The sequence below is a fragment of the Notolepis coatsorum genome (assembly GCF_963971535.1).
Source record: "Notolepis coatsorum genome assembly, chromosome: 14".
Taxonomy (NCBI): domain Eukaryota; kingdom Metazoa; phylum Chordata; class Actinopteri; order Aulopiformes; family Paralepididae; genus Notolepis; species Notolepis coatsorum.
The window spans coordinates 93,945,081-93,968,092 of record NC_140178.1 but is presented as its reverse complement, the minus strand read 5'-3'; the positions used below and the strand labels follow the sequence as shown (position 1 = coordinate 93,968,092).

The 23,012-nt window shown below is 41.9% G+C and overlaps 1 protein-coding gene across 1 annotated transcript in view; it reads left to right on the top strand.

Moving 5' to 3' along the window:
- The window catches only part of LOC311240640 (voltage-dependent T-type calcium channel subunit alpha-1H-like), a 202,018-nt gene that overhangs the window by 95,311 nt on the left and 83,695 nt on the right, over positions 1-23,012 (top strand). Inside the window, 3 exon segments of the mRNA XM_084329212.1 lie at positions 12,558-12,727; positions 17,835-18,020; positions 21,465-21,600. Of these exon segments, the coding sequence (XP_084185338.1) occupies positions 12,558-12,727; positions 17,835-18,020; positions 21,465-21,600 (492 nt within the window).

Below are 23,012 nucleotides of genomic sequence, written 5' to 3'. Positions count from 1 at the left end.
TTTGGCACTAAAAGCTAAACATTGTCACCGGTATGGCTGTCCGCAACATGTCATTAATTGTGTGCGAGAGGTCGATCAGTTAGCCACATTAGCGTGAGCTAGGTTAGCCACTAGCTAACGCGAGCTAGATGGAAATACAAACAATGTAACGTTACTGGTGAAAAAGTGATTTACCTTGGAATACTCCTTTGCCAACTTGCTGTACTTTGCTTGCAGGTCTGCAGCTGGATTATGAATAGTCCCAACTTTAGCCACGGTAACTGTTGTAGCCAATTTAATGATTTTCTGCCGTTACGTTATTGTATGAAGGCACCGTGTCACCATGAAAGTGTTGACCAATTAGCTGGCAGTGGGCACAGGAGGCGGGGCTCAGATGTGCTCAGGTGCAGTCTATATGTATGTGTTCACAGGTGTGCAGCGGGAGGGAATTGGGTAATTATCACAGGGAAGCCACACTGTCTTTTTACCGTGCTCGTTTGTTTTGTTTTCAGTTATATTGAGTCACTTTTTGGGTTTATTTTGTAGCAATTATCCTGTGTTTAAAGTCCAGTTTAAACACAGAGTTTACAGTATGCTTATATTTGTCCACGTTGTGCAAGTAAGAATAAAAACTCTCAAAAGTACTCAAGGAGAAGACATCATTTTATTATCAACAAGCATCACGGGTTGGAAAGAGCTTCACCCAATATTCCCTCACTGGCATCTTTTCTTGTTAGGTTGCCCTTACAGTAACGTTAAGCTAAAACTAGCTTTTCAAATAGCTCCAGCTAATGCTAATAACAGAGCTCCCCGTCACACTGCTCTGTCGGGACGATGGCATTAAGAAAAGTTATAATTATTTAGTCTCGTCTTGTTTTAGTCAACAATATCAACATACATGAAGAGAAATTTCGTCCTGGTTTTTGTAAATTACATTTTTGTGTCCTCAGTCGTGGTCTACGATATTTAATAAACTATTTAGTCTCGTTAGCGTTACATGGTCTTCAATAACATGACGTCACGTCTCGTTGTCGTCATGAAAAAAACCTCTTTGTCACCATTTTAGTTGACAAAATTAACACTGGTTGACAGGAAATACACTTGGGTCCAAACCGTTCCCTAGCAACAGAATTCCGTCTATAACTCATCCATGCGCGTGACACTGTGAAGAGCAGTTAGGGAGGGATGGGATGTTTGAGTATGAATATTATCTGACTCAGGAGCCCTTGCTGGTTATCTGTGAGGCTGCATGCTGTGGTGTTTATGGGCATGCCGGTGCTGTGTAGTATGGCGCCCTCTGTCTGTCACTGTGAACTTCATCATCTTTATCTTAAATCCAATAATATGGCATCGACAGATACTGGGCCTACGTGGTTTCTAAAACTCTGTGTCAGAACTAAAAAGCATTGCAGACCTAATATTTGTGGGAAAGAGGAGCAATATCACGAGTCGTGGCACCAGGGAAAGATAATAAGTCTCTCATTTGAGCTCTGGGCAGAAAAGGCATACTAACTCTAATCCTTATTAGATATGGATCTACAGTATGTGTTCACAGTGTGCAGGTAACTGCCAAGTAACAGATAAGTACAAATAATTAGTGACTCATCAGTCCAGGGTTGTTATTTCTTTGAAGTCCGAAATTAATGATAATTAGTGGTGAGAATTAAGGCTCATAATGAATTAAGAATTAAGGCTCTTTTGAACAGATTTAATTGTCCTTGTTTTTATTTTTGTTTTACTTTATCAGTGCAGAAGGCACCAGTCAGTGCTACATCGGTAGGATTCGTAGGCTACAGTATTGAATCGATTAAAAGGGCACTTTGCCAATTTTTTACTTTAATCCTGTAGTTCCGCTGTGAGGAGGACATGTGAGGAGGATATGTGACACTATTTCGTCAACCGTTTCTTCAACTTCCCTCCAGTTGGTTCTACTGCAGTTGAAAATAGTTGAGGACATAGTGTCTTTAGTTTGCTAGAGGTCTGCTCTCCTCTCTGCGACGTCACCCGGTGACATTTCTCTGGGTACCGATGCGGCTGAGCCCTCGAGACCTGTAACACATTAGTAAATTACATGTCAGATTATCACCTGTCCTTCTCACAACAGAATGATGGGATTAAGGTTGAAATCGGTGAAGTGCCCCTTTAATGGCACAAATACAATAAATAAAACATATATAAAATACTTTACTGGTCTAATTTGAATTAAATAAATTTTTAAGGGCTCCTTCATTAGTATTTCGATTTTCCCTACAAAGACACGTTACAGGACAGGTCAGGAAACGAGTGAGTTTTGCTCAAGGGCTCACTTTCCTGCCCAGATCTTTCCTGCCGGCCCGGGGGATCAAACCAGCGACCTTCCAGTTACAAGCCTGCTTCTCAAACCTTCAGGCCACGGCTAATGATGATGATGATGATGGTGGTGGTGATGATGATGATGATGATGATGATGATGATGATGATGATGATGATGATGGTAGTCAAGAGGACCTCTTATCTTAGGTCTTATCCTCTTAACAGGCACTCAGAAAAGTGGCAATTTTTTTACTTGAACTTGAGGACTGCATACTTTTTTTGCAAAGCTTAGCTTTATACTTTAAACTTATAGCACATGCATGAGTCTGGTCTCTTTTGAAAGATAACATTCTGAAGTTACTAATGCAAAAAAGGAAAATCACTTGTACTGCTAATGAAATAGAGTAACAGAGGTCTGAACTTGAGTTAAACTTGAACTTCTTGTGTACTCTTTCTGTATTCTGTATACATCTTTCTGTATTCCAGCATAGAGGTATGAGCTGGAAAACACTGTGGTTCCATAGCCTGAAGTCTTATGTAGTACAGGTAAACATTTTATAAAATTCCATTCAGAAATGGGTCTTTTTGAGGGCGGCTGGGTAGCGCAGTGGAGAATGCACTCGTCTACCACCGCAGAGACTCTGGGATCGAATCCAGCTGTCAGCGGTACCTCCGGCTTGGTCAGTCGTCCCTACTAACACAATTGGCAGTGTTAGCGGGTGGGAAGCCAGCGGGGTGTGTGTCCTGGTCGTTGTAAACTGCGGTTCCTACTGGTCGGTCGGGGCGCCTGTCCAGCAGGGAGGGGATCGGGGGGAAATAGCGTGAACCTCCGCACGCATTACATTCCCCCAGTGAGAGTCCTCGCCATCGGCGTATTTAGACCACTATCACTAGGGCACGTGCCCTAGTGATCATAATTTGTACCCCAGTGATTACATAATAATTCTTTTTTTTTTTACTTCGCTTTGAAATATTATAGTGAAATATTTTGCACTGTTTTTGATTTATCTTGTTGAAATCCTCCAACAGGCTCTTTTTTGTAGGTTGAATGGTTTGCACACCCCTATGACAGAGGCTGAGCATACATGGTACATCCCACCAGCTGACTGAGTCAGCTGGCAGCGCAGTTGAGCCAGGTAAACAGTAAACACACACACAGTGCTCGACGAGGCACCACGTTTTCAAATGGACATCAGAAAGTGCTTCGCCAAAGCGTTGCAGAGTAAAAATGAGAGAGGTAAGAGTTATAAGGCTGTCAAGAAAGCCTGCATGAATTTGAAGAATCTCCCATCCCTTAAGTTTAACCACAACGTTACCGGAGGAATTAGCTGCTAGAATAGGCACCGACTATATCTGGTAAGCACGTTGTCGTATGGTCGTAACGTGCGTGCATACCAGATATAGGCTAGCCTAGCTAGGACCTTTATACAGTAATAGCCTATCTATCTGCCTATGCCAGTAATTTTTATATTCTGCAGTTGTCTTTTGGAACAGTCTGCCCAGTGACTTGAAAATCGTCAATGCTGTTAGATTCAACTAAGTCCAGCCTGAAGACTGAATGAATGAATGAATGAATGAATGAATGAATGAATGAATGAATGAATGAATGAAAACTGTATTTAACAGATTGCAGAATGGATACAATACAGTACGGCTCAATACACACAATTGTTAAGGGGATGCAGACCAGAGAAAGACGTTTGTCTTGTTTACATCAGGGTCCCCCATTTTCAATTCATAGTGACATTTATGACATAGGGACATACATGACATTATAGGTATTTTAGTACTGTTACATTTGTGACATATACGATATGCAAATACACAGTACTGTTACCCATAGATCCTGACAGAGTATATGATGGGCAAGGCTCAAAAGGGACTATAATTAACCTAGACACTCAGCAAAAAGGCACCCTTGCATGTTTATGAGTCTGTTATGTATAAATAGTAAATGGTATATGTGATGTGTTGTGATGTGATGTCATGTCTGTATGATGCATGTCTAAGCATGTCATTCCTATCTATATATCTTTTTAAATATATATATATATATATATATATATATATATAACATTATTTTCATGTTGCTCCAGACAAAGTGCAAAGTGCAAGAGGTGTTCAATGCAAGTAAAGCACTTTAAACTTTAAGTATGACTAAATGCTTTCTTGACTATATATATAGTAACTGTTCCAAAATGCATAGATTTCTATGTATTTTAGGGGTTTGGTGGGCTAGCTCTTTTTAATATAAATGTCAGATTGTTTTATTTATTTCATAGATTTCTATGCATTTCAGGAGTTTGGGGGGCTGGCTCCCCAAAATAATTAAATAACATAACCCTAACCTAACCCTAAAACCGAAATAAAGTTAAAAAAAATAGTTACAAAATCCACCCATTTTCGCCCACAAACCGGCCAAAACCGGCCAAATTTTTTTCGCGCCCGCACTACGCGCGTCCGCTACAGATATTTTGGTGCCCTTCTGTGCCCTAGTGAGGTGCTGGGTCTAGATACGCCCCTGGTCCTCGCTGTCAGGTGAAAAGAAGCGGCTGGCTGTTGACAGAGTCTGGCTATGGGGCGACAATAATATGTTCATGAGACATGGTTTCTCCCTTCAGCCTTTAATCAGCGTGGTTTATTATTTACATTGGCACACAGCAGCACATGAGTTCTCCTCTCCGTGAAAGGTAGGTGGGAAGAGATAGAGGGGGAGAAGACATCTCCTTAAATACCCTCTACCTGGCGGTAGCATTAGCGGCTCCGCCTATAGCGCTCTCTAGTGGAAACAGTTATGCATAGTTAGACAGTTACTAGCAATCATATATAACCTCTAACTTTAACACTGGCTGACTCCACATGTATCGGAGGAGGCATGTGGTAGTTCTACACCCTCCCTAGGCCGACAGTGCGCGCAACGACCAGGAAGGGAATTGGCATAACAACTAAATTGGGATGGGAGCAAAATACAGAAAAAGTGAGAAAAATAATTATATATATATATAGAAAAAAGAAGAAATGGGTCTTTGAGAGACGTCCGAGTAAAACCGACGAAAAAAAAAGAAAGCTTTCCAAAATCCATTTCCTCCACGGCTGTGCACTCCGAAGTCTGAATCACTTCTGGTTTTCGCTCATCAACTTTCACCTAGTTCCCTTATTCGCAAACCCCCACGTTGGGGTATCGTTGGAAACGTACACTCGTTGGCTACAACGCTGACCAATCATTTTCGCCATCAGCGTCTGGAGCCCGGGGTGGTCATCTGACGCGCGGCACGTAAAAAGACGCTCGCTTGACATATCGTCATGTAACTCGAGAACCGAGGCACATTATATTATATGTTCGGTGAAAAATGCAGCCCGAGCCACTAGACCAGGGGTGGCCAACCAGTCAGAGATTAAGAGCCACAAAAATTACTGTGGTACTACAAAGAGCCACACCATATACCAGCGTTTCTCAACCTTTTTTTTCAGTCACGGCACCCTTCATGTGTTTATAGGTCTCACCCTCTGGCCTCATTTGGGCCTCACAGGGTTAAAAGTACCCTGTGAGACCCACGGTTGCAAAATTACAAAATCATGTTTAGCCATTTAAAAAAAAAAGTCTGTAAATGTTTATTTAAAAATGTTTAAGCACATGTATAGTCAATTGGTCCTGTTGTTCAGTCTCACAATGCTATTTGATAGTAAATGTGTTTATATGTCCCACCCTCTGAAGTTGCTAATGTCTTTTTGATTTGGACCTCACAGGGTTAACCTCTTATGCCCGAAATATACAGTAAAAGTGTATATTTTCAACATTACGTTTGTTTACCAATGATTTTAACTGTTATTAGTGAAATATAAGATTATAGAAATCTCAGGGCATTGAGTCTGAAACCGGCGCATATTGACAGGAGGAAGTGGAGCAGCCAAAAGTGAGTGTAGTCTTTTGAAGGAAGAGACTCTGGGCTTTCGAATTTCGAAAAACGACCCTACCCAGCTCACGCCAGCCCCTGTCAATCATCTGACTTCTGGATTTACTTTTTTATTTCTCTTATTTTTTGGGATTATCTCCCACAAACCTGAACGTTATTGCCATAAAACAGAACGCAGTTAGTTTCTCCAGGGCTCTACAGTGCGACCATATTGCTCGCATATGCCCCTAAAAATATGTGTGTGCGAACCTCAAAAATAAATTACGCGCACGGTGTGCGAACTGCTGATGACAGCCTAAGTCGTACTTTTATTTCTCCGCTGAGAATCGTAAAAAAAAAAACGACAAGTCCCACATTGCACTCAAGCCAACGGTCCAATCACAGTAGAGTGAAGTGACTGGTTTCATGGGAAATAAAGCAAATGACCAATCGGAAGCTCTCATTTTGCTTGTTTACTTCCTGAAACTCCGCCATTGCGATCAGGGCTCTCGTTTTCCGAGACACTAACTTATTATAGTCTCTCTCTTACCAATAGCAATAGATTTTAGAACACCTAGATTTATCGATAGCAATAGTAATATAACGTTAATGCAACAAAACGAATGCCTTGCTTTGTTAATCATAACGTTGATGCAGTAGCCGCAGCGTATGTCGGTGTGTTGGCTGTAACGGACATGACAGTAACATAACGTGTACACATTAAAATTGCGATAATCTATTCTAACATTTTCAAATCGATGCAGTTGAATTTCCCCCTTAGGATCGATGCATTGTTACACCCCTACACCAAAGTCACTGGCCCACTGTGTATCTGTGTGTATATAATAACTTGGCTAGCGTTATCAACAGCAGAGATGGGCAATAGGTCCAGCTGCAGCGCCGGACGGCCGGAGTGCAAGCGGTGTGATGTAATTGGCAGACTCGACTGTCAATCAATGGTCTACCTGACACGCAAACTCATAAACAATGTTTCTGTACTGGAGGTGTACAGTATTTCAATAGGCAACCCTGAAAGGATTATTTTTCTAGAAGAGCAACACAGCCAAAACATAAGCATTGTATGCATAAAAGGGGCAAAAGTGACTGAACCTTTTGTAGCAGTAGTTTGATTTGATAGTTTATTTGATAGGGACAGCACATGTTAATGAACATCAAGTACAAAATACAAAATGTAAACATGCAGGGTTGTAGTAAGAGCTAATTTAAACACATGCATGCATGCACAGTACAAATATAAATGTATTTTTGAAAAAAAAAATCTCTGTTACTTGAAATATTTTCACTGTGCTCCTAAATATTTTTGGGTGCTCCTAAATTTCTTTGTGTGCTCCTAAATTTTTTATTTAGGAGCACATGTGCTCCTTGGGAAAAAGGTTAGCATAGAGCCCTGTTCTCTACCTTTCTGTGAACGTCTAGCAAAAACGGTGTTGCAATATGATGAAAAATGGTGGAGAAATTTACATTATAAAAAAGATGGCAGAATTCAGTACTGTATCTATAAAACCTGTTTAATCATCTTCTCTTTATTCATTTGCTTAGATTTTTTCAGGTCTGGTCAATTTTAGCATGGTGTTATTCACAGTCAAAGATACAAAATATTTTTTAAATATAATTGATATTCTCCTTTGGTTCATTACAATTTACTCAAGCCTAGTAACAGACACACTATTTCTGACACTGGGAATACATTCCCTGAGATCCATAGATGTCCCTAGATTCAGATACCAAGAACATGCAAATGGACCATTTAAAAAAAATCTGTAAATGTTTATTCTACGCCCTTATGGAACGAGTGACATACAAAGACAAAAATTATTAAAAAAAAAAGTTTTTATTTTTTTTATGGATGGAAGGACACATTGACGGGCAAAGAGCCACATGCGGCTCACGAGCCGCGGGTTGGCCACCCCTGCACTAGACCCTGGTTTTAATCCTCTCAAGGATCAGCGACTGCACTGTGAGCTAAGTGGAGTAGATCAAGAGTGATGGATGTACTTGGCTGGATTCGTCCTAATTGATTGGGCCTGACTGCAGCTCTGAGCTTGATTGATAATGTCTCAGCTCAGTGGGTTTTACAGAAAGGGGGTTAATGGACTGACTGGACACGAATTGTGTGGTGTGCAAACGGGCTGGACCAGCTGCTGGAGAAGTAGAGTGTAGCATAAATTAGCAGGAAATGGAACTTGATGCTGATGTTACCAAAATGTCCCAAAAAAGGAAAACTGAGGTCAGTCAATCTGACTCTAAAGCAAAAAAAGAGTGCCAATCTGAGCAGCAGGTAGACAGTGACAGTGGAGACTCTGACCTCAGTGATGAGGCGGAGTCTCTGCCTCCCACTCAGTCTCAGGCTGACAGGAGGGATGGTTATTCTTTAACTAGAATAAAAAGTTTTCTACAGGAAACTAAAGGCTCATGGGCAGTTAAGGTGGAACGCTTTTTTCCTGACGTAAAGTTATTTGTTGAGTCCGCTAAGTGGTTAATAAGACGCAATGGCACGAATGAAGAAGGTTTCTCTGATCAGGCGATTTATCGTTTAAAGAAACTTGTTCAAAGGTCAAGATCAAAAATCTTCAATGATGGTTAAGTTATCTGGTCTCCTTTTAATATTTTATGTCCTACAATTTGGATATTTTCTTATGGCAGAATTTAAAGTAGGTACCCTAAATTTAAATGGTGCAAGAGATGATGCAAAGAGGGCATCACTTTATCAACTAATGGACTTAAAGCATATTGATGTGATGATTGTCCAAGAGACACACAGCACTGAGTATAATACAGTGGCTTGGAAAAGAGAATGGAAAGGAGAAATAGTTTTAAACCATAACACCAGTACTAGTGGTGGAGTGGGGATTTTATTTTCCAGACCATTTTTGCCACAGTCATGTGAGATTGAGGAGGTTGTAAAGGGACGTCTTTTAAAAGTAAGAATATTATATGAGAAGGTGAAAATGGTATTTATTGTTGTTTATGCCCCAAATGTTGGTTTGGAAAGAATGTGTTTTTTAGATTATTTGGCTGATGTTATTAAGGGTTGTGATAATGAAGAGTTTTTATTTCTGGGAGGGGATTTTAACTGTACTGTTAACCCCGTTTTAGATAGGAACCATCAAGAGCCTCACTCTGCATCTCGTAGTCGTCTCTCTAGGGCAGGGGTGGCCAACCCGCGGCTCGCGAGCCGCATGCGGCTCTTTGCCCGTCAATGTGCGGCTCTTCCATCCATAAAAAAATAAAAAAAAAATAAAAAAAAATATATTTTTTTTTTTTTTTTTTACTTTTTTTTTTTTTTTTTTACTTTTTTTTTTTTTATGTCACTCATTCCATAAGGACGTAGAATAAACATTTACAATTTTTTTTTAAATGGTCCATTTGCATGTTCTTGGTATCTGAATCTAGGGACATATATGGATCAGTGTCAGAAATAGTGTGTCTGTTACTAGGCTTGAGTCAATTGTAATGAACCAAAGGAGAATATCAATTCTATTTAAAAAAAAAATTATCTTTGACTGTAAATAACACCATGCTAAAATTGACCAGACCTGAAAAATCTAAGCAAATGAATAAAGGGAAGATGAATAAACAGAAGGTTTTGTAGATACAGTACTGAATTCTGCCATCTTTTTTATAATGTAAATTTCTCCACCATTTTCATCATATTGCAACACCGTTTTTTGCAAGACGTTCACAGAAAGGTAGAGAAACTAACTGCGTTCTGTTTTATGGCAATAACGTTCAGGTTTGTGGGAGATAATCCCAAAAAATAAGAGAAATTAAAAAGTTAATCCAGAAGTCAGATGATTGACAGGGGCTGGTGTGAGCTGGGTAGGGTAGTTTTTCGAAATTTGAAAGCCCTGAGTCTCTTCTTTCAAAAGACTACACTCACTTTTGGCTGTGCCACTTCCTCCTGTCAATATGCGCCGGTTTCCGACTCAATGCCCTGAGATTTCTATAATCTTATATTTCACTAATAACAGTTAAAATAATTGGTAAACAAACATAATGCTGAAAATATACACTTTTACTGTATATCTCGGGCTTAAGAGGTTAACCCTGTGAGGCCCAAATTAAAAAGAAATTAGCAACTTCAGAGGCCAGAGGGTGGGACATATAAACACATTTACTATCAAATAGCATTGTGAGGCTGAACAACAGGACCAATTGACTATACATGTGCTTAAAGGGGAACTATCTTATAAATGGCTTTTTTCAGTGTTTACCATTGTTTCTTAGCTATGTGGACTTATATTAATAGGATATATGTCTCTAATTCTCATATTGGCGAATTCTTCCAATTCTCCTCTCACAATATTCACCCTCACTGAACTGAGTCATCTGAAAATGTGCATATCTGTGATGTTAGAGATTTCTCAGCTGCATAATAATGTGGCAGTTGATGTGGCAGTTGGCACCAGGCCACACAGTGGTTGGAGCCCAGCCTCAAAACGGCTTAAGATCTTGAGGTAGAAAAATGCGGTTTTTAGTACTTGATTAGAAATACAAAACAATGCATTTTTTTGGAAAAAAACCTAGGTGTTCCATAGACTCACAGGAATTGTGTAAAAGTGCCCAAATAGTGAAAGAAATAGTAAAATAGTTCCCCTTTAAAAAATTTTAAATAAACATTATTTTTTTAAATGGCTAAAAGTGATTTTGTAATTTTGCAACCGTGGGTCTCACAGGGTACTTTTAACCCTGTGAGGCCCAAATAAAAAAGACATTAGCAACTTCAGAGGCCAGAGGGTGAGACCTATAAACACATGAAGGGTGCCGTGACTGAAAAAAAGGTTGAGAAACGCTGGTATATGGTGTGGCTCTTTGTGGTACCACAGTAATTTTTTTTTGGCTCTTAGTCTCTGACTGGTTGGCCACCCCTGCTCTAGGGTGATTGAGACGTATGAGCTGTGTGATGTGTGGAGACCAGGGCTTGACGTTGACACCTGCCCACCTGCCCAATGTGGGTAGAATTCGTCATTGGCGGGTAGATGCGTCATTCTACCCGCCCAATTGGGCGGGTGGTTTTTTTTTCTATGAAAAAAAACATTGTAGTCTACAAAAGGCATCTGGAATAATGAAGTCAATCCAGCTCATACTATATAATACTACAACTCCCACAGGACTGGGTGCGCACAGTGTGCTCATTCATTGGCCCATCCACTTCGCCCGGCCCCTATCGCGCGCGTCGTGTTGCTTTGTCTGACACTTTCCGGGCAGGTCAAAGATCACCACACTGGGCCATGTTGTGGAATTGACAGGAGCAAACATGGACAATGCTGCTTCTCTTGCTTCACGCTTGGAGGTGAAATCCATCAGGACGGTCAGCTTGATGCTGGGAAAATGGAAGCAGGGGCTCAGTGAGATAGAACGTCGCATGTTGACAGAGTTTAAAAACGGGTCTCTTCGTCCTAGTGATGAGGATCTGTTTCCTACGTTTAAGCTGCAGCCTGATTAAAAAAATTGCACAGGGCCTCTTTTAGCAATGGGAGATGTTTCTGGTGTGTTTTTTTGATGTGGTTGATGGAAAATGTTTGTACAGACTGTTAGTCAAGGTTCTCCACAAGGAGAAGCTCAACGGGAGAGGTGACACTCCCTGGAGAGCGCACCTTGGTCTCAGTGATGAGGTGAAACCAGAGTGGCGAGCACTGTACAAACCACCATTATTCAAAAGAATTGGCGATCTGCAGTGGAGGGTTTTACATGGCATAGTGGCTGTCCACTGTTTTCTGGACTGTTCCAGGCTGCTGCCTCTACTAGGGTTACTAGAGAGACTTTTTAAGTCCGGTGAAGAGGTGTTCTCGAAAGAGAGGTACATTTTGGGTTTTAAATACTGTAGAAAGGAAAAAAGCAAGTGTCATCTTTTTTATTTCATTTTAGGGAGAGCAAAGATGGCTGTGTATCTCTGTAGGAGGAATAAGATAGAACAGATCTTGGATCATGATGCTGTATGTCTGTTCAGAAAAACTATCAAAGCTAGACTGAGCATAGATTTTAATTATTATATATAGCATTGAACAACCTAGATCAGTTCACTGATATATGGGCACATATAGGAGTGTTGTGCTCTGTAATGGTAGATGAGTTGGTGTTGGCAACTGAGCTGATTTGAGTTTTTTCTTTGTTCTGGTTGTTTTTTGTTGTTGTTGGTGGTGTTGTTTTCTTTTGGTGTTTTTTTGTTGTTGTTGTTGTGCTTTTAATAATTGATTGTCAAATTGTTTGTAGGTGCTCTTGAAAGAAGGACAAGTGTTATGTACAGTTGACTGTGTAATGCTTTTTGTTGTAATGCTGGAATGATTTATAAATAAAGTGTCGTTAAATCTCTCTCTCTCTCTCTCTCTCTCTCTCTCTCTCTCTCTCTCCTCTCTCTCTCTCTCTCTCTAGCCCAGGAAGCTGACAGATGTTCTGGAGATCAGTAACATTGTGTTCACCAGTATGTTTGTCCTGGAGATGGTCTTCAAGCTGCTGGCCTCCGGGGTATTCGGCAACGTCAAGAACCCCGGCTACATCCGGAACCCCTACAACATCTTCGACAGCATCATCGTCATCATCAGGTAATCAGCCATCTGTGATGTTTTTTACCAGATCATTGTTGGTTATAATATAACCATGATGTATTCACATACATTCTTGAAGAGTTTGATCTGTAGATGGAAAATATTTGGAACACATAAAGCAGAATGTAATTTAGCTTTTTAGAAATTAGCAAAGGTGTTCCACAAGGGTACATTTTAGTACCAGTTTTATTCTATATTTTTATAAATGATCTAGGGGAAAAAATATATTTTTATGCTAGATGGATCTTAAATTAGCCCTAAATGCAAAGAAAACAAAATTCATGACATTCACAAAGGCTCGGTTACAGCCAGTAGATCATGATCATATTTTTATGTTAAAGCAGCCATAGAAAAGGTATCATCATCAAGTGTCTTGGGTTGTGGCTGGATGAAAAATCTTCTTTTAAGGTGCAAATTGTGGTGTAAAATATAGCCGAAGCTAATAACTTACTCAGTCCAAAGTAGGGCTGTCCCCGACTAAGGATTTGGATAGTCGACTATGATTGGCCGAAATGAGCTATTAGTCGACTATGAAAAAAAATTAAATTTAAAAAAAGATAAGTATAATAATAAAAAAAAAAATTATTTATCATTCCATTTGGGCTGTGGGGGTGCTTAATGTCTGAAGGAGTCGACGGAAGGCTTCTTGTCCTCTGCAAAAGCATGCAATTGGTCCACTGATGGATACATCTTGATATTTGTCTAGTCTAGTGTGTTCATTAGATGGGTGAAATCCTCTTTCAGTGCCTCTGTGCCTGTTTTCTTAGGCAGTTAGCCTCTGGTATGCGTGCCATTAGCGTTAGCCACGCTTCTAGGCCTCTTTTCTTTTGGAAAGAATGATACTTTTTTTTTTTATTAATTTTTTTTTTAAATAAATATAATTATATATATTTTTTTACTAAGAGGTTGGCAGTCGACTACGGCTCCTTTCGATCGATTAGTCCAGGGGTTCCCAAACTTTTCAGGCCGCGACCCCCAAATAACGGTGTCAGAGAGCCGTGACCCCCACTATTATAGGAGGTTAAAAAAAGTATTAAAAAAAAATGTATATATTTTTTTCTTTTATAAATGGAATTGTATGGTTGAAACATGCAAACGTTCAAACGCACACACACTTATAAGCATTGGAGGCTTTTAACCAGGGCCGGACTGGGGAAATCATTCAGGCCAGGAAATATAGTGCAAAATATAGCCCCAGTCAGGCCACTTTTTAACACTTTCTCCACCGGAAACAACTTACGACGTGTTTCAAGTTCATGCGAATTCTGGCAGATCATGGCGTACGACATTATTCTGATCATATTTCATATTTTCGCAATGGTATTCATATTTCACTCACGGAGCATTGTCTGATGCTGTGTGAGCCGGCACAACTCTGCAACGCTTCAATACTGCCACCTGGTGGCTGATCGGCGAGTTGCCAAACTGGATATGCCCGTTGGAGCTCGGTGCGTCTCCCAAATCCGTCCGGCCACTTGTATATCGTCGCGGGACTCAAGACACACACCGTGGATATGGATCGTTGCCATAACTCAATAATCCACATGATTTGGGAATGTATTAGTATTATACAAACCGGAAATGGATCGCCTCGATCCCCATCACATAACTGGGATCTGTTTGCTCCACTCTCATCGCCCAACAATAAGAGGAGACTGACGTGAGTTTCAGCGTTTTTGTTTATTATTATCCATACAAACTGCTCTGATCTATATATCACCCATACTACATAAATCATTTAACGACGATCACGGAATTATAAACGACCCCCCCCCCCCCTCCGTTCACCCGTGCATGATCAGTCATAATGTTTAGGACCATGTACAGTTGAAATTTTTAATATAGCGTGGATCGGTATCAAACGGCATTTGATCATCTAATATATGCATTTATGCCTATATCTCACGTTCTAGGAAATACTGCAGAAAACGATAAAAATCATATTTATATTCTTTATAGACGGTATTTTCATATGAATGAAAAAGTAAAACGTTTCTACATCCTGAACGATAGATAATCGATGTTGAATGGGCCATAGTAATGTCAATTTAGCAATACAATTTAAAAAGTTATAGCCCTGCAAAGAAGGTAAACATCTCCATAGACTTACAGTGCTGGCAGTGATCAAACATTGATGGATATAAGCGTGGCAGAGAAAGTGTTAAGCAGGGGGTCTGGGGGTCCCCCACCAGGAAATTTTTTGTTACAAAGACTTAATTTCCTGCATTCTGGTGCAGGCATTTTTAAATTTGTACCCTTTAAATGCCAGTGTTTGTGATGGCATCACAAATTATTGTTAAAAAACAGGCTAGCATAATGTATGATTAGCAACAACACACATTTTTATGGATTTTCAGTTTTTTTGTAATTGAAAAAAAATACAATCTTTTATTCAACTTCAGCCCTGATCATAACACCACATATTCATTTTATAATTCTAACCCTTTAAATGCCAGTGTGTGTGATGGCATATATTTGCAATATATCAAATGCAAAGTAGATTTTTCTGGGGGGGATTATTACAGGCTAGCATGTGTCAATGATTAGCATTGCGGCTCCCTTTGTGTGTGTGTGTGTGTGTGTGTGTGTGTGTGTGTGTGTGTGTGTGTGTGTGTGTGTGTGTGTGTGTGTGTGTGTGTGTGTGTGTGTGTGTGTGTGTGTGTGTGTGTGTGTGTGTGTGTGTGTGTGAGAGCAAGAGAGAGAGAGAGAGAGAGAGAGATAAGATAAGATAAGATAAGATAAGATATTCCTTTATTGATCCCCTTGGGGAAATTCAGGCATCATAGCAGCATGGGGGGGAGGGGGGAGGGGTACAGGTAGTAAAACAACACAGTATACAGGTAGTAAAAGACAACACAGGCAGTGTAAACAATTTGATCAATATGGTCAATATAATTTACTATCTGACTAGCTGAGGAATATTCACATTATTCACATTATTCACAGTGTCACATAAGGTGCAGTATGCATGAGGTAGTGTTATAGTTTACTATCTACTGAGTATACATTAATCAAAGTACCAGGGTAGTCTACTTTGTCCCCCTTGGGTTCCTATAAGTCCCAGGTCAATGTCTGGTAGCAGTCGCTGTCGCTGCCCCCTGTTGTGGGGCCTGGAGGCTGCTAGTCGCTGCCCACTGTTGTGGAGCCTGATGGCCGCTGGTATGAAGGACTGTCCGAGGCGGTTAGTTGAGTGTCGGGGGGGGATGAGTCTGTGGCTGAACGAGCTTCTCATCTTGACTAGCTCGTCGTAGAGGGGGTGGTAGGGGTTCTCCATGATGGCATCCAGCTTCCTTATCATCCCCCTCTCTACCATCACCTCAAGTCTAGGTAGCTCGACTCCCACCACGGAGCTAGCCTTCCTCACCAGCTTGTTGAGCTTGTTGGTGTCCCTTGAGTTGATGTAGCCTCCCCAGCATGCCACAGCATAGAAGAGGATGCTGGCCACAACAGACTGGTAAAAAGACTGCAGCAGCTTGTTGCACACATTGAAGGACCTGAGTCTCCTCAGGAAGAACAGCCTGCTCTGTCCCTTCCTGTAGAGGGCCTCTGTGTTGTCCGACCAGTCCAGTTTATTGTTCAGGTGTACCCCAAGGAACTTGTATGAGTCCACCATCTCCACATCCACCCCTCGGATGGAGATGGGAATCGGGGGGGGGCCTCTTCTTGCCCCTCCGGAAGTCCACCACCAGCTCCTTGGTCTTACTGGTGTTGAGTTGGAGGTGGTTGCTGTCGCTCCACCCCACGAAGCTCTCCACCAGGGCTCTGTACTCCTCCTCATCATCGTCGGTGATGTAGCTTACGATGGAGGAGTCGTCTGAGAACTTCTGCAGGTGGCACCCGGTGGAGTTGCGGCAGAAGTCTGAGGTGTAGAGGGTGAAGAGGAAGGGTGACAGCACAGTTCCCTGGGGGGCGCCGGTGTTGCTCACCAGTACGTCAGACTGACTGTCCTTTAGTCTGACGTACTGTGGCCTCTCAGTGAGGTAGTCCTTGATCCAGGCCACCAAGCCGTGCTCCAGCTGCATCGCAGAGAGCTTCTCCGCTAGCAGTGACGGCTGGATGGTGTTGAAGGCGCTGGAGAAATCAAAGAACATAATCCTCACTGAGCTGCGCGGCTTCTCCAGGTGCGTGTACGCTCTGTGGAGCATGTAGATGATGGCATCCTCCACCCCGATGTTTGCCTGGTATGCAAACTGCAGGGGGTCGAGGGAGTCACGCACCAGGGGCTTGAGGTGTTGCAGGACCAGTCTCTCAAACGTCTTCATGACGTGTGACGTCAGAGTGACTGGCCTGTAGTCGTTGGGGGTGCTGGGACGTCCCTTCTTGGGCACCGGGACAATGCAGGAGGTCTTCCAGAGCTGGGGCACCCTCTCCAGCCTCAGGGAGAGGTTGAAAAGATGTTGGAGCGGTGCTGCCAGCTGCTCTGCACATACCTTGAGCACCCTGGGATTGGTGTTGTCCGGTCTCCAACTTGTGTGAGTTGCAGTGATCTCCTGGTTGTTCCCCACCTAGGTTATCTAACTATTGCGCTGGTGCAACTAGAAACACTGGCCTGGCCTGCTTCTAAGTTCAGTGGCCTGACTGCATAATTAAAAAAAAAAAAAAAAAATCTTTTTTTTAATCATCTGGCGACCTCCCCGCGGCGGCTCGCGACCCACCTGGGGGTCGCGACCCCGACTTTGGGAACCCCTGGATTAGTCGACTATTCGACTAATAGGGGTCAGCCCTAGTCCAAAGATACCTGGTTAATACGATGTATTAACTCAATCAAAGTATCAATACAAAATAGTGAGAGTTCGGCTAGATGACTCTCAACAAAGTGTTTAGCTAGGACACCAGGGAAGAGAGACCCCCCCCACCAGATCTTGGAACATCTTTATACAAAAATGGAAGGGGTGGGGGCCACAGGAATACACGAACATAGGGGTGTGACATCTTTGGGGACATAATAGAAAGGTGGGGAAGGGGGGTGGGAAGGAAAGATGGGTAGAGGGAGATCATCAAAGGGAGGGGGGAAGTGGGTCTTATCTCCCACAACATTAAAAAATATAATTTTGATGCTAGAATCTGTGCAGAACAGTGTATCCGTGTCTGTGTTTGTGTCCAGTGTGTGGGAGATCATCGGCCAGGCGGACGGTGGGCTGTCGGTTCTGCGTACGTTCCGTCTGCTGCGGGTTCTAAAGCTAGTACGGTTCCTGCCGGCTCTGAGGAGACAGCTGGTGGTGCTGATGAAGACCATGGACAATGTGGCCACCTTCTGCATGCTGCTGATGCTCTTCATCTTCACATTCAGGTACACACACGCGCGCACACACGCGCACACACACACACGCACACACTTACAATCATAAACACATTGGCTAAAACACACTTGCACCCAAAATGATTATCCAATTTTCCAATTCGAAGGATATTAAGCTACTGGTAGCTAAGAGGTAGGGGGGTGGTGGGCAGTGCAGAGCGTGGCTATGTCATTGTGTTCCTGTCATGGATCTTTCATTGAGTTCATGACACCTCCAGCTCAACATCGGTAAGACAAAGGAGATGGTGGTGGACCATCGGTGGAGGAAGAGGAAGCCCCCCAACTCCTATCACCATCCGGGGGGTGGAGGTTGAGATGGTAGAGAATTGTAAATTCTTGGGTGTTCTCATGAACAATAAATTGGACTGGACGGACAACACAGAGGCCCTCTACAGCAGGGGTCGGCAATTAGGTTTGGCCACGGGCCAGATTTTCCCCAAGCCATTGCTTGGCGGGCCAGGATAAAAAACAATGGCTAATTTAATATAGTGAAAAAAGACAAACGTTTTTCTCTGGTCTGCATCCCCTTAACAATTGTGTGTATTGCGCTGTACTGTATTGTACCCATTCTGCAATCTGTTAAATAAAGTTTTCATTCATTCATTCATGTATGAACAGCAGATCAGCTGTTGCAGATCACCGCGGCGCGTGATGAACAGATCAGAAGACAGAATGCATGAAAACATGACTCACCATACCTTGTTTGTTGTTAAGTCCTCCAAAATCCCTGCTAATGTTTGAAACATGTCACATATCCACTCGCCGCCCTCCAATTCCAGATTGGCGTTGAATGCAGCTACTTTATCTGCCAACTTGAACACAGTTGTCATCATTTCCTCGTTGTTGTTGTTGTTGTTGTTGTTGTTTTCGCCACATATTATGCAGAGAGGACGTCGGCTCGGCACGCAAGAATCACCGACCTGTTGCAATAAACCCGTATTTTAAGTATGGCTCCTGTTTATTAAAAGAAGCGTTATATTTCCCCGCTATCCAAAGATGTTTGTTTTGTTTTTTTAACACATTTTGTTACTCGCTCCATCTCGAACGCAGAAGTGAAAGTGCATTAGGGAAATATACACGCGGCCCGGTGGGACTATTCCATTGGTTCTCCCAGTCCACGTGACCATTTCTAGCATTTCAATTGGCTATAGTGACAGACATGCTTTTGATGACTACCGGTAGATAGATACAGCTTCACAATAAAAGACACCTTGGCGTCCCGAGTGAATATTTCCTGTGCGTGAAATAAATATCATATTCTCAAAATAATCTGACGGGCCAGAAATGATTGCTGGCGGGCCAATGTCGGCCCGCGGGCCGCCTATTGCCGATCCCTGCTCTACAGGAAGGGACAGAGCAGACTGTTCTTCCTGAGGGGGCTCAGGTCCTTCAATGATGTTCTACCAGTCTGTCGTGGCTAGTGCCCCTTTCTTTGCTGGTGGTATACTGGGGGGGGGGGGGGGCAACAACAACACAGACAAATTAAACAAACTGGTGAAGAAAGCGAGCTAAGTGCCGCAGACTAGGTGATCTGCTATAACAACCTGAAATAGAAAAAAAAATGCTCTCCTTCACCACTTTCTTAGCTCTATTTTAGCTCTATTTATTCTCTATTTAGTCTTGTATTAATGCTGTTGATGCTGTGATGGACACCTGAATCTCCCTACGGGGATAAAGGTTTTCAATTAAATTCAAATCAAGTGTTCCTTTAGCCAATCATCTAGATGCTCAACAGTGTATCCATGAGATCTACCTGCTCTACTCTCCCAGCGCTGTTTAAAAAGGCATTTTATATTTTAAATAATTGTAAATAATGCAATTCTATTTATTAAGTATAGTCTAGCCAAAACCCTATCAGCTGATTCACAATAAGTTCAGTAGAAGGCTAGAAGCCCAATAGTAACCAAACATTCCTTGAAATGGTCAATAGATTCAGAAATAGTCAGATATGGAATGGAACATATTCTGATTTAAATTGCTTATTTAAATTTTTTAACCAACAAAGGAACATTAGGATAGTGTAAATACACAGTACACACTGATTGCAATTCTCACTGGGACCTACTGTACAAATTTCACACACGTCACACACACATTCCCTTTTGTCCCTCGAATCGTACCGTAGATCGTCGACGTCACTTTAAACTTTAAATGGCGGTCCCCATCAGAGCATTCGGCTAACAACATTCGCTTAGCGAACCTGCCACCACACTTCTATGTGCATAAAGTGTGGTAACAAAATATCACAGCCCCTAAGACTGGGAGCGTTCTAACTCTACTGAGCATGTACCCAACATTATATGAAAAATAAAAAGTCATTACAACGTTTTAGTGCACTTCAAGCGCTAAAGGGATTCATAACTTATAGCAGGGTCAATCTCAGTGTCAGTACTCGTCTGTTTCTTTTCTTTTCATACCTTTTTAAGTGAACGTAGTCTTGTCCTTGTTGTATCCATGTGTAATGTTGATAGTAGTGGGTGTACACAGATGAAAGAGAGCAAGTCTGTGTCTGGGATATAGGTCCCGACTCCCAGGCTATTAGCCTAGCCATCCTCTCAGCCTCTGTCGTCTTAAATCCTATGTTATTTTGGTAGAACTGTTCGGCTGCCGCAGGAGTGTTGAGAGAGTAGCAGATTCCGTTCATGGTTATTGGTATAAGCTGTAGTCACGACTCACGAGAGACCTGGGACGCGGTTTTTAGCCTCACGTATGTTATGTAGCTTGGCTTTTAGCCATAAACGCTGCTGAGTTTAACCCGGAAACGGAAATGGCAAATGCTGAAATAATAACGTGACTTATTCTAAAAGTTATAATTATTTTGTCTCATCTTGTTTTAGTCAACATAAATTAAGAGAGAATTCGTCATGGTTTTTGTAAACTACATTTTTGTGTCCTCAGTTGTGGTCAACGATATTTAATTAATAATTTAGTGACGTTGGTGTCACATGGTGTTCAATAACGTGACGTCACGTCTCGTTGTCGTCACGGGAAAAAGCTTCGTTGACGAAGATCTTTCGTCATCAAATTCGTTGACAAAATTAACACTGCTGGGGATGCACCTGTTTAACAGTGTTTCTCTCTGCTGTCCGCAGTATCCTGGGGATGCACCTGTTTAACAGTGTTTCTCTCTGCTGTCCGCAGTATCCTGGGGATGCACCTGTTTAACAGTGTTTCTCTCTGCTGTCCGCAGTATCCTGGGGATGCACCTGTTTAACAGTGTTTCTCTCTGCTGTCTGCAGTATCCTGGGGATGCACCTGTTTAACAGTGTTTCTCTCTGCTGTCTGCAGTATCCTGGGGATGCACCTGTTTAACAGTGTTCCTCTCTGCTGTCTGCAGTATCCTGGGGATGCACCTGTTTAACAGTGTTTCTCTCTGCTGTCTGCAGTATCCTGGGGATGCACCTGTTTAACAGTGTTTCTCTCTGCTGTCTGCAGTATCCTGGGGATGCACCTGTTTGGCTGTAAGTTCAGCCTGGAGACGCGCTCCGTGGCCCCCCACCATCATGGAGACACCATCTCCGACCGCAAGAACTTTGACTCTCTGCTCTGGGCCATCGTCACCGTCTTCCAGGTAGGACGTTCACCTTCTGGGCCACGGCGGCCATTTTGCTCTTATGTCATGCTCAGGTTGGGATTTCCTTCCACCCTGTTCCCAGCTGGTGGGCTACATGTTAATCATATCCAACTTTTTTGTAAATGACTTGCTTCCCTTCATAATCACATTCCCTCCCAAATAGAGCTTTGTGTTAAGTTTCACTTAAGGTTTGACAATGTTGTATAGAGTTTGACCTCCTTTGATTGACAGGCAGCTTGTTAGATTTTGAGGCAGATCGTATAGACCAATCAAATTGAAGCACCTCTGGTGCACTCTATTTGTGTGCTACATGTACGTCACGCCTTGCTGGAAGAACATGTAATGCACAATCTTTGGAGACCCCTTTCCTCCTACTGTACTCTATAGTGCCAAGTTCACCAACTAGTGGTGAAAAACTCCACTGGATAGCTTTAAAGTCGAGCTGAAATGGCAAATACGTAGCTTCCGTATTTAAGCATTACATCACGCGCAGGAGTGTGTTATAGGAATTAGATCATGCCTAGGGGTGGTTGTTAGGCCTTATGCGCAGCGGAGGGTCGTTATAACACACGACTACAAGTGGTGTAATGTATTTTATACAATGGCCGAATTCACCCAACCTTATTGCTATAGAATAAACACACAGTAATTGAAGCATAATGGAGATTTATTCACAAAACCATCCACAGAGAAAGTAGATCCAATAGTAGATCCACTAGTAGACACCAGAGGGAGCTCCACAAACCATGTTAAACCCAGATAGACAGTACTGCTACATCTATACAATTATGACATACCAGATTTACAAATACAGTACTGTTTTTGTAGGGTGATTATGGTTTATTTATATTGAGGTTCTGGGGTCAATGTTATGATCAGTGATGCCACAGATTACTTGTAAAAGTAATCTGATTACTGATTACTGATTACTCCTTTAAAAAGTAATCTAAGTTACTTTACTGATTACTTGATTATCAGAGTAACTTAGTTACTTTGAAAGTAACTAGGTTACGAAGTCGTCGTCGTTCCCCCAACAGTTTTTTTTAAACGCTTTATTGACAGTGCATAAATTGTTTTTAACTTGTTTCTCTGCACATAATGTAAATTGTTAAACTAGTGCTTCAGCTTCTGTACCATCAAGTATGGTAAAGCAACAGTCTATGATGCTCACAGCATTAGAGCAGCCAGCCAGTGGTTTTACAAAACCAGTGTATCACATCTAACAAATGCAGGCTGAACTATTCAATTATATCAACTGTAACTATTAAATTGTTTTTATAAATGTCTCTCTATAAACATACAATCAGTCTCTCTTTTTAACATGTAAATTAACTGTAAATCTGGCAAATAAGAGCTTTTGCTCTTGTTAATAAACTTTTCAATCAATCTCTGCCACCATCAACCCTCCT